The sequence below is a fragment of the Emys orbicularis genome, chromosome 2 (genome assembly GCF_028017835.1).
Source record: "Emys orbicularis isolate rEmyOrb1 chromosome 2, rEmyOrb1.hap1, whole genome shotgun sequence".
In the NCBI taxonomy this organism is placed as follows: domain Eukaryota; kingdom Metazoa; phylum Chordata; order Testudines; family Emydidae; genus Emys; species Emys orbicularis.
The window spans coordinates 253,539,232-253,554,989 of NC_088684.1; the positions used below are offsets into that span (position 1 = coordinate 253,539,232).

General features: G+C 42.0%; 1 protein-coding gene across 1 annotated transcript; it reads left to right on the forward strand.

Moving 5' to 3' along the window:
- Positions 1 to 7,158: 7,158 nt before the first annotated feature.
- On the forward strand, positions 7,159 to 15,279 carry MTERF1 (mitochondrial transcription termination factor 1). Its single transcript, XM_065399937.1, has 3 exons — positions 7,159 to 7,197; positions 10,183 to 10,281; positions 14,080 to 15,279. Exon 3 carries the CDS (start codon positions 14,080 to 14,082, stop codon positions 15,277 to 15,279), a length of 1,200 nt encoding a protein of 399 aa, XP_065256009.1. The 5' UTR covers positions 7,159 to 7,197; positions 10,183 to 10,281.
- The last annotated feature ends 479 nt before the right edge of the window (positions 15,280 to 15,758 follow it).

The window sequence follows — 15,758 nt, forward strand, 5'->3', positions numbered from 1 at the left end:
TAGGCTGATACTGCAGTCTGCCCCAGGGCGTAGACGATGACTGGCAGTAGCCTTATACTGAGGCGAGGTGGGGATAGTGGGTGGGGGTTTCCCGGGGAGGGGAGACCCTGAGAGAAAGGGATTACTGCCAGATAATAGGGCACTGGGTCCGAGAGGGACACGGGGGCCAAGCGGTAGCGGATCACCGGCCTGCAGAGGGCGCTCTGGGCTGGATATCAAGCTAATTCCCAGAGGATGACCAGCAGGAGGCGCCGCAGGGGTGAATCCAATGCGCTACAAGAAGGCATTATTTGATCAATGCCTGCTTCTGCTTCCACTGACACCAGTGAGGATTTTATAATTACATTTCAATGAGAGCAGGATAGGGCCGCCAGTATTTAGCTGTCATAGTGCCTATAAGAAAGTAATTACTCATCTCCACTTTGATAAGAAGAGATAGAAAGAATGAAGGGTTAACTTGATGAATACCTCACCTCAGCTCTTGCCACAATCTGTTACAACAGTTCTGCTCCAGCGTCCCTAGGTATCCGTTACTATCTGCTCTGCAGCTGAGGTGAGTTTTGCTTTGTACTGGAGTATCTCAGTATGCTGTGGGCTGTTCTGTCACCATGGTTGCAGCAGGGATGTGTTTTAGGTAATAGTGTAAACATCTTCTCTGGACACCCCCAATCTTTACTGAAATAGAGTTTCTGTTATGAGATATTGCTGTACAGTATTCTGGAGTCCCCTTCAAAGGCAAGCAGTAACAAAATGCAATTGCAGAATAGATAAGTGGATGGTTGGTGGTAAAGATGCAGGTGGGGAAGCTGAGTGGATGGGCCATGGAGCAGTGTTTGGGGATTTAAAGAAACGATAGAGCAGAACCTTTCCTTAAGAATCATGTTGAAAGGAAAAAGTTACAAACTGGGGTTAGGATCAGGTCCACAAAGCTATTTAGGCCCCTAACTTGAAATCAATGGAAGTTAGGAGCCTAAATATCTTTGAGGATCAGGGCCTAGGTAATTATTATAGAGGTTGCTCAAGGTCTGATGTGGACGTAATCATTGTTTTGTGTTTATCCACTTCTTATTTATAATTAATTTAAAAAGCAATATAAGAAGCAATATGGGCACTGAGGAAAGAAACAACTTTTAGAAAGTCAGCTAAAATAAAGTGTGGATTTTTATATGTTAATTGTAGGCCTTGTACATTAGCCAAGTTCATGTGATGTATACACAATGAAAACATTGTATAGGTCCCTCCATTGTATGTCTACTTTTATTCATTATTAAATATTAATACTCTGTAAATCTAAATACATTTTGCTGAGACCTTTTATAGTGTTCCAAAATGCATCAGAACATATACACACCACATGCAGAGCTATACAAAGATAACCGCACCTGCACATTCACATGCTATATATACACGTGTTCACAAAATCATACCTACAGGCATACAAGCATGCTCGCTCCATGCCTCAAATATGCAGCTGCAAAAACATATACATAAGCACTTTACTTATATTCTGAACACCCAACATATTTATCTCCTGTTGTAAAGATATTAATCACTAACTCAGACAAATGGAATGATGCACAGATCTCTTGTAATAGTGCAGTAATACATACCCCCTGAAGTAGAGTGTTGTTGTTTTCTGGATCCTGGAGTTGTACAGCTTATAGTTTGACAGATTGTAAACTCTAAATATCTCTTTTTGGACATATTTGATTATTATTCCTCATCTTTTAATTAAAGAGACAAATATTTTAGGTTTGCTGAGCTGGTCACTTCTTTGGTATGAATTCTGTAGCTGAAAAGAAGATTAAGACCCCCTGCAGTGTAGCAAGTTTGGTACGATGAATAATTTATTCTGAAGTATAATATATCAGGGAGGTAATTTAAGTAAGCCTGCAACTAATGCAGATAATTAATTAAGTGATCCTGGAGCACCTGATTGACATTTCCTAATTCAGTTATGTACAAAAATTCTACTTGTATCACAGATCAGTTGGTATATATAAAATATTATAATACACTTACATGTTACTGTATGTCTGAAGTGTATACAATTGTCCCAACTTCCTTTAAATATTCAGAATAAGATTCTTTTATACTTATTGTATGGGTAGGTGTAAGTTTGCCTCCTTTTGTATTTTATCTCAATGATCATTATTTGTTTTAAATGGAATATAAAACCTCAGTTACAGTATGAAACCTTTATAACCTTTATCACAATATCTACGTTTCCTAACAGTTTGGGGGGATGTACCAGTTTGCCAGAATAAATACCCGCCAGTGCCCTCTGCCTCCCTCCAAATGTATGCAGGCCATGCTTCATGGCAGATTAAAATGTCCACAGCAGAATGTGAGAAGCAGGGCTGGCCCTAAACCAAATGGAACCCCAGGCTAGGAGTGTCTTCGGTGGCCCCCTCTCCATTTGTTAAACTTCTGAATACCATTTAAAGATTCCATGAGATTCTACAAAGGTCTAGGATGTTAATGAAAAATGAATCCACATATGGAATAACTGAAACATTTTACTTCAAACATTTTACTTTCCTTTCTGTTGCTAACAACAAAAACAGCACCCTGAGCTCGACACCTCCTAAGGCCAGCACCCCAGGCGGTCGCCTGGGTTGCCTGCCCTGAAATATGGCACCGGTGAGAAGAGAAATGGCATGATCCAGAATTGATAACATGGCGGTGAAATCCAGAAAAGCCAGAGTTCTTAGAACTGTGACTCCTTTAGGAATTCTGTAGGTGCTAAAATGGAGGAGACTGTCATATGTTAGAATGTCCCCAAATATGTCAGAGAATTGAGTTGCTTTCATTATGAGAATTAGTCCTAAAGCAGTGCATCACTGGTGAGGGGGAGGAGATTCTGTTTTTTTCCAGTATTAAATTATTACGTTTAAAGGATAAGGCTTGACATGCCATCTCTATTAGTCCCATAAGAACTGGTAGGTATGATTAAGTGTATGCGGCTTAGCTTTGGTACTTAGGGGCAAATCATGCCACACCTCGTCAGGTACAAATCATTCCCGATGGGTCATCTGCAGGGTGGTGTGTGTGTGTAGAGCCTGTAAATGGGGTGCACATCCCCTGCACTCTGTGGAGCTTCATGGGGGCTCCCTCCACTACCACTGCTGAGCAGCTATAGGGGGATGAGTAGGGATAGCTCAGTGGTGAGCAGCTATAGGGGGATGAGTAGGGATAGCTCAGTGGTTTGAGCATTGGCCTGTTTAAACCCAGCGTTGTGAGTTCAATCCTTGAGGGGGCCACTTAGGGATCTGGGGCAAAATCAGTACTTGGTCCTGTTAGTGAAAGCAGGGGGCTGGACGGGTCAGGGCCAAGCAGCATGGGTATTCATCAGTCATTATCCCCATATGACCACTGAGGCTACTGCAGTCCTGAGGCTGAAACAGCTGCTACAGACACCTGCCCATTTATACCCAGGTTAGTTATCTGGCTGGGCATTGAGGTCAGGATTAGCCCTAATGCATTACTAGTCCTTACTGCTCTGATAAAGAATTGACACATTGGACCTAACTTTATGATAAAATTAAATAATACAAAAATTAAAATCCTTCTCTTTGTTTAATTTGTTTAAAAAATACATTTGGTACCCAATGTGAATGTGTTGACAACAATGCATAGGGTTGCCATCCGGGATGATCCCACCCAAGCCCATACAACTGGACAGCTGGCAGCGTGTACTGAGCACCCTTACAGATTTCCTAGGGCAGCTACCTCAAAAAAGGACAATCCTGGGAAAACCTGGACAGGTGACAACCTTCTGTAACAGGCATGTTAGAATCCTCACTCATCTATTTAATGAGACTTTTGGGGGAAGAAATGTGATGGTGCTATATGAAGGCCAATGGCAATGTCTCTGCTCCATATTCCATATCCTCCTGGAGAGGCTTCAGACACCTGTCATCTTTGGGAAGGTTGCTAGTAGCCAACTCGTCTTTCCTACATACTCTACAAAAACATTGTGGACACCCCCCCTACACTCCCCCCCCCCCAATCTTAAATATAGCACAAAATACCGCTGCACAAATTGCATGGTTATGTTATTTTATACTGCCATCTCCTGGTGCAGCATTAACTAAAATGAGTGAAAACAGGAATCTGCTAGGTGGCAGCACTAAAACGAAAACCAAATCCTTTTTAATATCAAGTTTTCTTCTTTACTAGTTTTGACTGCTTTCTCCTTGTTAGCTTTCAACTTTAACCTACGATGAGGAAGACTCCGGAGGGCAACGTGATGGTAAATTACACGTTTTACAGTCTTATTGCACGGGTTACTCAGGTAAGAGTCATTTTACGTTCAATCTTACTGGATGGAAAACACAAATCACATCTCGGCTATAGCGCGTTTCACGTTACTGCTAGCAGAATGCAAATTGCAAAGTGAAACAAGAAATTTAAGGAAGAACGCTGCAGTGAAATGATTTAATTAAAAGGGGTTAGCTAGTATGTGCCGATTAAATGCTTGAAAATTACTCTTATGAAAGCAGCAAGGTTTTGGGGCTTGATTTAACAGGAAAAAGATTTGCTTTGCCCAATAGGAAGAGTTAGCAAGACTAAAGGGAAGTCAAAGTGGTCTTCGAATCCGAGTAAAGTGATGGGATTATCTGCGTGCAACATAAGGACTGATTCTGCTGTGTAAAATGCAACCAAGAGGGTTTAGAGCAGTATATTTATTTTGTCTTATAGTGGGGTTTCTAAAGATATTAAACTGTATTCATTAGTCTGAATTTTTGCTTGAAATTTGACTAGTGTTTCTGTGGATTGGCAAAGGTCTCATGTCTGAGCAATGTGAAATAAAAATCCCCAAATTAGGGTTGCCAGCCCTCCAGGATTGTTCTGGAATCTCCAGGAATTAAAGAGTAATCTTTAATTAAAGATTATGTCATGTGATTAAATCACCAGGAATTCGTCCAACCAAATTTGGCAACCCCCAGTGGATGCTTAGGTCAGGGAGGTCTGGGGAGATTATTGCTTAGAATAATAGAAATAGAATAGAAATGAGCTGTGCAATCATATGTCCCTTGCTATTTTGGAGGAAGGTTCTTTTTCTCTTGTCATATGAGTCAGGGCAGACAAATGGATATTTTTAGGGACAGAAAATATTTAAAAAAGGCATAATCTATAAAAAGAGCATTTGTAAGCAGCTGTTTGCAGGTTCAGGACCTTACATTGCAAATTCTTCAGGATGGGGACTGCCTCTTTGTCACACAGCACAATGGATCTCTGGTGCAAACTGGCACATCTGAGTGTGATTGTACTGTAACTATTAAAGACTAGTAAGTTATTACTAATAAAATTTTACTAAATTATAAAGTGATATTGTGATTGAGCATCCCTTGTAAAATAAACCTTGTCTTAATTACTATTAAATTTTAGGTTTCAGAGGGGTAGCTGTGTTAGTCTGTATCAGCAAAAACAACGCGGAGTCCTTGTGGCACCTTAGAGACTAACAAATTTATTTGGGCATAAGCTTTCGTGGGCTAAAACCCACTTCATCAGATGCATGGAGTGAAAAATACAGTAGGCAGGTATAAATATACAGCACATGAAAAGATGGGAGTTGCCTTACCAAGTTGGGGGTCAGTGCTAACGAGGCCAATTCAATTACGATGGATGTAGCCCATTCCCAACAGTTGACAAGACAAGAAGGTCTGAGTATCAACAGAGGGAAAATTACTTTTTGTAGTGACCCAGCCACTCCCAGTCTTTATTCAGGCCTAATTTGATGGTGTCAAGTTTGCAAATTAATTCCAGTTCTGCAGTTTCTCATTGAAGTCTGTAAAAAGCAACAGAGGGTCCTGTGGCACCTTTAAGACTAACAGAAGTATTGGGAGCATAAGCTTTCGTGGGTAAGAACCTCACTTCTTCAGATGCAAGTAATGGAAATCTCCAGAGGCAGGTATAAATCAGTAGGGAGATAACTAGGTTAGTTCAATCAGGGAGGGTGAGGTGCTCTGCTAGCAGTTGAGGTGTGAACACCAAGGGAGGAGAAACTGCTTCTGTAGTTGGATAGCCATTCACAGTCTTTGTTTAATCCTGATCTGATGGTGTCAAATTTGCAAATGAACTGGAGCTCAGCAGTTTCTCTTTGGAGTCTGGTCCTGAAGTTTTTTTGCTGTAAGATGGCTACCTTTACATCTGCTATTGTGTGGCCAGGGAGGTTGAAGTGTTCTCCTACAGGTTTTTGTATATTGCCATTCCTGATATCTGACTTGTGTCCATTTATCCTCTTGCGTAGGGACTGTCCAGTTTGGCCAATGTACATAGCAGAGGGGCATTGCTGGCACATCAATGTTTTTGAATTTTGTTGTTGTTGAAGAATGGCCATGTTTAAGTCTGTTATTGAGTGTCCAGGGAAATTGAACTGCTCTCCTACTGGTTTTTGAATGTTACATTCTGGTTGTCTGATTTGTCCATTTATTCTTTTGTGTAGAGACTGTCCAGTTTGGCCAATGTACATGGCAGAGGGGCATTGCTGGCACATGATGGCATGCAGGTGAACGAGTCCCTGATGGTGTGGCTAATGTGGTTAGGTCCTATGATGGTGTCCCTTGAATAGATATGCGGACAAAGTTGGCAACGGGCTTTGTTGCAAGGATTGGTTCCTGGGTTAGTGTTTCTGTTGTGTGGTGTGTAGTTGCTGGTTAGTATTTGCTTCAGGTTGGGGGGCTGTCTTTAAGAGAGGACTGGCTTGTTTCCCAAGGTCTGTGAGAGTGAGGGATCATCCTTCAAGATAGGTTGTAGATCCTTGATGATGCGCTGGAGAGGTTTTAGTTGGGGGCTGTAGGTGATGGCTAGTGGCGTTCTGTTACTTTCTTTGTTGGGCCTGTCCTGTAGTAGGTGACTTCTGGGTACCCTTCTGGGTACCCTTCAGGTGGGTATTGTCGTTTTAAGAACGCTTGATAGAGATCCTGTAGGTGTTTGTCTCTGTCTGAGGGATTGGAGTAAATGTGTTTGTATGCAGGAACGGCGAACCGCGGCCACTGGGAGCTGTGGGTGGCCATGCCTGTGGATGGTCAGTGTAAACAAACTGTCTTGCAGCCCGCCAGCGGATTACCCTGACGGATCGCGTGCGGCCTGTGGGCTGCAGGTTGCCCACCACTGGTCTAAACCATCCAAGACAGATGTTATCCTACCTCCTTTTGAAAACCTCCAGTGAAGAAGCTTCCACAAATTTAAGTAATAGGGATTTGCTCAGTGTAATTTTTAGGGTGTTTATTCTGCTCTTCAGGCATATGTGTTACTCCTGGGTGGGGAGAACAGAAGTTACACACCTGTACCAATGAGAAAATATTCCACTTCTTAAGATAGTTTTCATCCTTCTTGACTGTTTTTTCTTGCTATTGGTTTTCATGTGTATACTGGTCTGTTGAAGAAGGCTCCAATATGCCCTGGTGAGTTTGAGACTGTTAGGCTTTGTCTTCACTACCCGCCGATCCGGCGGGTAGCAATCGGTTTATCGGGGATCGACTTACCGCGTCTAGTGAAGACGCGGTAAAATCGATCCCTGATCGCTCTGCCGTCGACTCCGGAAATCCACCTCGGCAAGAGGCGGCAGCGGAGTCGGCGGCAGCGCGGCAGCGGTCGACTTTCCCGCGTCCTCACCGCCAGGTAAGCCGACCTAAAATACGCAACTTCAGCTACGGTATTCACGTAGCTGAAGTTGCGTATCTTAGGTCGGACCCCCGCTGCAGTGTAGACCTAGCCTTAGATCAGTTATTCATGCAATTCCCTTTCATCGAGTGTTACTGTAGCATTTATCAGATTATTGCTAGTAGTGAACAGATTATGAAATGTAACCAGAAGAAAAGCAGTCTGCAATGAAATTATATAATTAGAATAGTTAGCTGGTATGTCCCATTGAACTCTTGGGACTAGCTGACCTGAATCCCAATAGGGATAAAATGGTTAAGGACTGCTTTTATTTTAACTAAAAGCATTGAGGTTTTGGAACTCAGTTTACCGGGACTGATACTTGCTTTCGTAACCCGCACTAAGGGATTGTGAATCTTTTAGTCTTCTGCTAATGGGTGGTAGAGGAAGATTAGGAGCCCACTACAGTTTCCAGCTATTGGAGTTTTTCTCAAGCTATAGAGGCTTACTCTCTTAGCCCTTTAGATCCAGGGTTTGAACCCTGCTGATGGCCCAGACAGGAATGTACTTTGTTCAACAGGAAGTTAGTTTGTCTAGAGGCTAATGGAATCCTTAGTGCAATATGTCATTGAGTCAAATATTATAATTGGACTTTGAAAAGAGATAAGATAACTTCATAAGCAGTAAAAATGATTGTACTTAGACCAAGATATGGATTGTCAAATATTGTTACATTGCATCAGCTGATCAGAGCATGGATGAGGAAGGTATTCCCTCCCATAATTAGCCAGGTGATGTGGATGAGGATAGGTTGGAGTTGCCTTCCTCTTAAGTGTCAGATATTCTCTGGGGCCGGCATATTGGATTTTGATACACATGTGGTCTGATTTATAATTGCAAAATCTTTCTCTGAAAATCATCTTTTGATAGTTCACTGCTTGGGAAACACTATGTGCTATATGTTCTGGGGTTGGTGGATTGCCGCTTGGTTGAAAAATACAGGCTAGAAAAGGATATTTATTTTTCCTTACAGTACAATTGCTGAAACAATTAGAACTATATCTGGTAGTCTGAAACTTTTACTTGACGTTTATTATACCCCTTTCTTGCTGGGGTGTGGAGAGTGTGACTAATAAAGTTATTTCATAAAAGGGCATCCGTATCACTTTCCTTCCAAGATGACTTTTCTTTGTCAAACAAGAAATGTAATCAGTAGTTACGGTCCTGAATCTGAGCTGAATTCAGCACCTAGAATAATATTGCAATATAGAAGTGCCAGAGCCTCTAATGAATTTTTAATGGAAAAGTTCTGGATAGAACAGAAAGATTATTATCAGTATTTAGCTAAGGAACTCTGGGGTTTGGCTATTGTACTATTGTCCAAATGAGCAAGAAACCATTTTATAGCGGACCCAGATTCAAAGTGGCACCTGTGTTCCACATGTTGGTACAAATGTAGGGCCTGATCTCAGGCCCATTAAAGTCAATGGAAAAACTCCATTTGAGTTCAACAGACTTTGGGTCAGGTTCTTAAAGCTGTATTCTGTTATTAGTGTAGACTTACTATGTATTACTGTGGGTTTCTTATAAAATTGATTTATTATGAGCCATATTGTAGTGTGTCCTGTGTGTTGGCGTTAGCACAAGGGAGTAAAAAGGAGTAAAACAATCTTGTACCACAACTTCCAGCACACTCGAAGGCAGCATGCTCCACAGAGCCACTACATCCCCATGTAATATACATGATGAGAAGGGACCATTGTGATAATCTAGTCTGACCTTTTATATAACATAGGCCATAGAACTTCCCCAAAATAATTGCTAGAGCAGATCGTTTAGAAAAAAACATCTAAGCTTTGATTTAAAAATTGTCAAGGTGCATTCTCCATCACTGACCCTTGGTAAATTGTTCCAATGATTAATGACTCTCACCATTAAAAATTTACACCTTATTTCCAGTCTGAATCAGGGCCACCCAGAGGATTCAGGGGGCCTGGGGCAAAGCAATTTTGGGAGCCCCTTCCATAAAAAAAAGCTGCAATATTACAGAATACTATATTCTCGTGGGGGCCCCTGTGGGGCCTGGGGCAAATTGCCCCACTTGCCCCCCCTCTGGGCGGCCTGGGTCTGAATGTGTCTAGTTTCAACTTCCAGCTATTGGATCATATTATACCTTTTGCAGCTAGACTGAAGAGCCCATTATTAAATACTTGTTCTCTGTGTAGATACTTTTGAACTGTAATTGTCACCCCTTAACCTTTTCTTTGTTAAGAAAAATAGATTGAGGTTTTTGAATCTGTCACTATAAAGCATGTTTTCTAATCCTCTAATCATTGTCTCTGAATCTGGCTGCTGGACTACTCCACAGGCAACAAAACAATTCATTGCCCCTTGGTTGGGTCCAGACTATAATGTGATGATCTTGCTCCACGTAGCAGAGGCTCACAAGCCGCTACTGCTTGAGCTACTGACTTCATATTTACTGTTATTCTAAGAATTGGCTTGGATTGTTAATCTGCGTAACATTGTCTGGCAGTTTGATTTACATTTTTTTCTTCCTCCTGCAGTGAGTGGAAAAGGATTTATATATGTGTGATCCAGGTACTGAAAAATACCAATAGGTTGTTTGCACACACTCAAGGTGTTAAGGCTGGGCCACTACTATTAAAGGTGAGTCAGGCTTTCCAGTCTACATTCACTTTTGTATGTTTAACTGTATTAGATTCAGATGTAAAAACCACCACTTATGGCAGTTTGAATTAAAATCATCTTGATGCCTTCTAAGAGGGAAGAAATTGATGGATGAAATGCAAAGGGGAAGAGAAAAAGAAGTGGAATAGTAAGGAGAGACGGGAAGAGGAAGGTAGAGGAAAAAGAGTTTTTTTTTTTTTTTTTTTTGCTGAGGAAGTGTTGGACCAAGTTGTGAAAGCAGGGGACGAAAAGTAAGGACTCCTGGATTCTTTTCATAGCTCTCCTTTAACTTGTTGTGTGGCTTTTGACAAATCAGTCATCCAGTTTGTACATCAGTTTACCTAGATGTAAAACTGATGTAGAAATACTTATCTCACAGGGGCATAATTTCTGTTTAAGAGATTTTTGAGCATCCAGTAAAAGGTACCAGGTAAGGACAAAATATTACTATTTATTATTGCTTTCTAGTACTCTGTATTTCGTTTTTTTGTTTTTGTTCTCAGCTGATCATCTAAGTAATCTTTAAAACTCAGATAAGCAATTGTGGAGGTATGGAAAGCTATTAAAGGAATAGCTATCTTTAAAGGGTGGTTACCTTCAGTGTTTCTCTGACCATCGCTTTGTTTTTAAAAGAGGTTCAGGGACAGTTACAGCCCAAAATATGCCAAGTTATATGTATGATTTTTAAGGTCCCCTCTGAAGAGTTCTGTTGCTGCTGTAGGGAGTATTTGAGAGCTCCTCTCAGATGACAGATTGTGTCGGGGATTGGTCTTTTGGAGGAGGAAAGAAAAGGAAGCCCAGCTTCTGAATGTCAACTCTGTAGCTGCTATTGAGCATCCTGCATAAATCCTGCTTTAATCCTCCTGCATTAATGAAGGAGGCATCTGAGATAGCAGAGGAGTGGAGAGCTCTACTCCTCTCCATAACTGGTGTGGGGGAACAAGCAATGACTGCAGTGATAGTGTATGGGAGGGGGAGTAGGTTATGGCTGTTTTGACAGCTGCTAGAAACCAGCCACCCAGGCTCTGATCTTCTGGAGGGCTGCCCCAGCAGTTCCCTTTTCCTTGTTAGAGCATCCCTTTGAAAGACATGAGCCTTTCCATAATCGTCAGCCAATCAGCCATGGTGCAATAGGGAACACCGCCAGACGTCCCTAGTCCTCTTCTCCTGGGCCTCCCTCAGAACTGGATGAAGGGGTTAAGGGGTGGCATTAGTGCTTCTCCTGCCCACTCCCATTGTTGACAGGACATTGGGTGCAGGATGTTTGATCCTTCTCCTTTTCCCCATTTGGCTCTAGGAGCCTCTGATGCTGCTTGGTGGGAAAGGAGAACTGAGCAGACTTGACTATGACCTCTCTCCTTTCTCTGTGGTGCTTTAAATGCCTACCCAGGGAGGGAGAGAAGAAACCACTGGGAAAACCTGCCTTCAGCAAGGGAAGTGGGGAGACGAAGGTCTGCGTGGCTGGTTTCCAGCCCATGTGAAACCAGACATGGCTCTCCATGTCCACCTTCACTTTCTCCTATTCCTTTGCAGTGGCTGGCACTTCTTATTTTGTTTTTTTGAAGGGAGAAAAAGGTTCCTTGTTCTGTGTCAGGGGTGAGGCATAATGTCTACAGCATTACAGTTACAGTGTGGGGCATGCCCATCTGTGCCCCTCCTGACCCCTCTGTTCATTAATGCAGAATTACAGAGAGGTTGCATGCTCCTTATTCAGTCCCTCCCCACCATTATTTTTGGAGGACACAGCTGTCTGCTCCCCTTCTATCTCTGGGTGGCATAATGGTGTCTATCCTTCCCTTCTCCCATTGTTGATGCAGGATGTTGTTGGTAGGAGTGCTTGATCCTTTCCCTACTCTAGGGGCCTCTGGTGATGTTCCCCATTTCACCACGGCTGCTGAAGAATTTTTCTTTTCAGCATTTGAAATACTTGCTCCTTCCTGTCTCAGGAGCCCTGACCCTTGTAATAACACCTGAGAGGGAGCCCATCAGGGTTCCCTCTTGGCAACCAGAAGTGTCTGGGGAGCTCCTAACTCCCCCCCCCCCCTTATTGTAAATAAACCCATAGATGCTACAAGTGCCGCTCATCCTTATTTATTACACAATAAGGGTCTGGCACATGCCAACAGTTTAACTGTTTTTTATGTAAAAATGGTTTGATTTTTAAAACTCTGGAAATTTGCCAGGAATTAATCCCTAACGGGGCCGGAGTCCATTTTGCTATTTTGAAAAATGTTTTGCAGCACCTGAGATTTTTAACTTTTGAAACTACCTTTTCATAGTGTTTATCAACATTTAAAACTCCCAATTCAGATGAATAGGAGAAAGATTCTGTTCACTTCAGTGGGGTGTTTGTGTCACTTGTTGAGGATTTCTGACATGAATTTGTGGCACTAAGAGACTGACATAATTTTCTGAGTTGCTTGGCTTAGTTTGACTGTATTGGAAGACCTAACAGCTGGGGATTTTAAATGACCAGCCTTCTGCAAAGGTTCCAAGAAATGACCTATATTGTGCTGAGACTCATATTGTAAGTCCCCTTTTTGTGAAGCGGACACAAAAAACTTGTTCATCTTTTTTAACTTCCATTTTTGATCAGATGGCATTAAAACTTGTTACTGTACTTAGACTGTGTACAGACAATTGGTTGGTTACAAGAGAGTTCTATTTATAAACCCAAGTGTCAGCATCAAAGTCAGGCCTTGCAATGCCTGATATCTTCTTGGCTGTAATATGCTGAATCAGATGAGGGGCTTTGTGGCTCAGGATAGTGGTGTAGTGTGTTATATGGAAGAAACAGCTTATAGGGTGGGGAAATAGAAGAAGCAAGGATGAAAGGAAAAAAATACAACCAACTAACCCAGAACTCAACATGAAATTGACCAGAATACACACACAAACTTCAGCTCTTGGGGGATTTGTGATTTTCAACTTCCCAACTCTTTGTGGAGAACTATTCCTTGAGAAACAGTTTCAAATGTTGGCAACTATGAAAGGGGACAGGGTTGGATGTGGTGAGATGTCAGTGTTATGCAAACTTTTCTTGCTGAGTCCTCACCTTGGGTGAGATTCTCACTCCTGCACCAATTGCTCTATGCTGAATAAAGGGACCAGAGTAGTATAAAGGGGCCTAAAAGCCCCAGGTCCAGCTGGGGGAGAGCTCCTTTGGAACAAGAGCTGGGGGAAGAGAGCTGTAGGCTGTCCTCCTAGGACCCTTCTCAAGCCCATATGTAGGGGTTGTGCTGGGGAAATGGCTGCGTCTGGGAGAGGAGTGTTTGGAGTGAGGCATGTGGGAAATTCTGGGCAGCACTACTGCCCAGGGAGTCTACCATAATGTAGACAGACCTCCAGGGCTTCCTGAAATATGACGGGGGAGAGGGACACTTCAGCCATCAGAGCAGTCCAGAATCGGGAGCGTGCAAAGCTGGTTTAAAGCTACCCTAGCTTCCCACCTGGGCTGTCTGTACCGTGCCTCTTAAGAGATGGAAGCCTGAAACTTACTCCTTTAATGTAACTGAACATTTTATTCTGGTTTCATGGTAGTAATCCTGTACACTTCTGTTCGCCTCCAGAATTTTAAATGAATGAATTTTAAACAATTTATTGAATTTGCTAATTTATAGGGGTTTTTTTAGCTAGATCTTTTAACTAAATAATTAGATATTCCTACTTGGGCAGGTTTTTTTTTTTTAAGCTCTATTTAAAAATAAACATCCACATTCTTCATTTAGTGTCCAGTAGCTGTGCATAATGACTGTTTGTTTTTTTCCCCCCCCTCAGATGATAAACAGTGGACATACAGTACTACAAAGATATTTGCAGCAGCTGATCCCTATGGCAGCCAGGGGACTGTTGCACACGAAAAACTCACGTCTTTACAATATGAATTGTTTCTGGATGATTAGATTTTCAACAGAGATTGTGCTCAGACCTGTGTCTTCTAGGCACTTCTATCTGAAGACAGAGAGTGCTAATACAGAGTCATGCCAGGAGAATGGCATTCTAGTAAACAATCTGACATGCATGGGAGTGGATGTCAAAATGGTGAGAAGGCGACAACCTGGAATTCTGAAGAAGCTGATCACAAATGAAGAGGGCCTCAAAAGGTTTCTGCAAAGCAAAGGGGCTACTAATGAAGTCATTGCCAGCATCATCTCACGTTATCCACGGGCCATCACGCGTTCCTATGAGTCTCTCGAAAAACGTTGGGAACTTTGGAGAAGTATTTTGATGACTGACTTGGAAATTGTAAATATTCTGGGGCGTTCTCCTGAGTCCTTCTTTCGTTCCAGTAATAACATCAATATGGAGAAAAATATTACATTTTTCTGTTCTCTTGGGCTAACCTCTAAACACCTTTGCAATATGTTGACCAGAGCACCTCGGGTGTTTTCTAACAGAGTGGAGCTGAATAAGCAGATGACTGACCTCCTGCATGAGATCTGTTTATCTTTAGGTGGTGAAAACCCAAATGATTTTGTGAAGCACATCATTTCTAAAAATGTCTTCATTCTCCTGCGGAGCAGCAAGCAAGTGAGCGCAAACATTGAGTTCCTGCAATCATCTTTCCATCTGAGCAATGAGGAATTACTAGCTCTGCTACATGGCAGTGGAGCTACCATTTTGGACTTATCTAATGAATATATCAAAAAAAACTTTACAAATGCTAAAGAGAAGCTGTTATCTCTTGGGTGCACTGAAAGAGAGGTGGATGGATTTTTCATTAGCTATCCACGAGTGCTCTTTCTTTCATCCAAGACCCTCAGTGATAAAATAGATTGCCTCTTGCAAGCAAAGGTTCACATTAAACAAATAGTTGAAACGTCTCACGTTCTGGCTGTAAGTATCAGTACTATAAGAAGCAAAGTCAAGGAACTGGAAAAAACTAGTTATGACCTCAAAACCAATGGAATTGGCATCCTTTGTTTAAGTAAAGAGAGATTTGCAGCTAAATTGGAAAAATTACATAGTGCACGGTGATTAATCAAGAGGACAGAATCCATTCTGTGAGAATACAGGGTCAGATTTTGAAATTAAAAAACTTGAAAAAGGGTCCTGTTTTTGTTATTTTGAAACTTATTTCAAAATAATTTGTGGTTACTTAGCACTGCTTATTTAGGATAAATTCTCAGCTATCACTAGCAGGGTGCTATAGGGTGACCAGGAGAACCGTTTGGTGTGTTGCTTACCAGTTGTGATGGTAGTGGATCACAGATATTGAAAAGAGTGAGACTGGTTTAGAGTGTACACCAGTTGGAGGAGATAATAGAGGTATGCAGAATAATGGATGGTACAGAGAAGATAAGTCAGGTATACTATTTGCCCTTTCTTCCATACAAAAGCAAGGGATCATTCATACCCTTGATTCTGGAACTGGCTTAGCACAGGCTAACCCAGGGGTAGGCAACCTATGGCACGTGTGGCAAAGGCGACACACAAGCTGATTTTCAGTGGCACTC

Bases quoted from the DNA above. Each gene is read 5' to 3' on its own strand.
- MTERF1 (XM_065399937.1), top strand. From the start codon at position 14,080: ATGATAAACAGTGGACATACAGTACTACAAAGATATTTGCAGCAGCTG.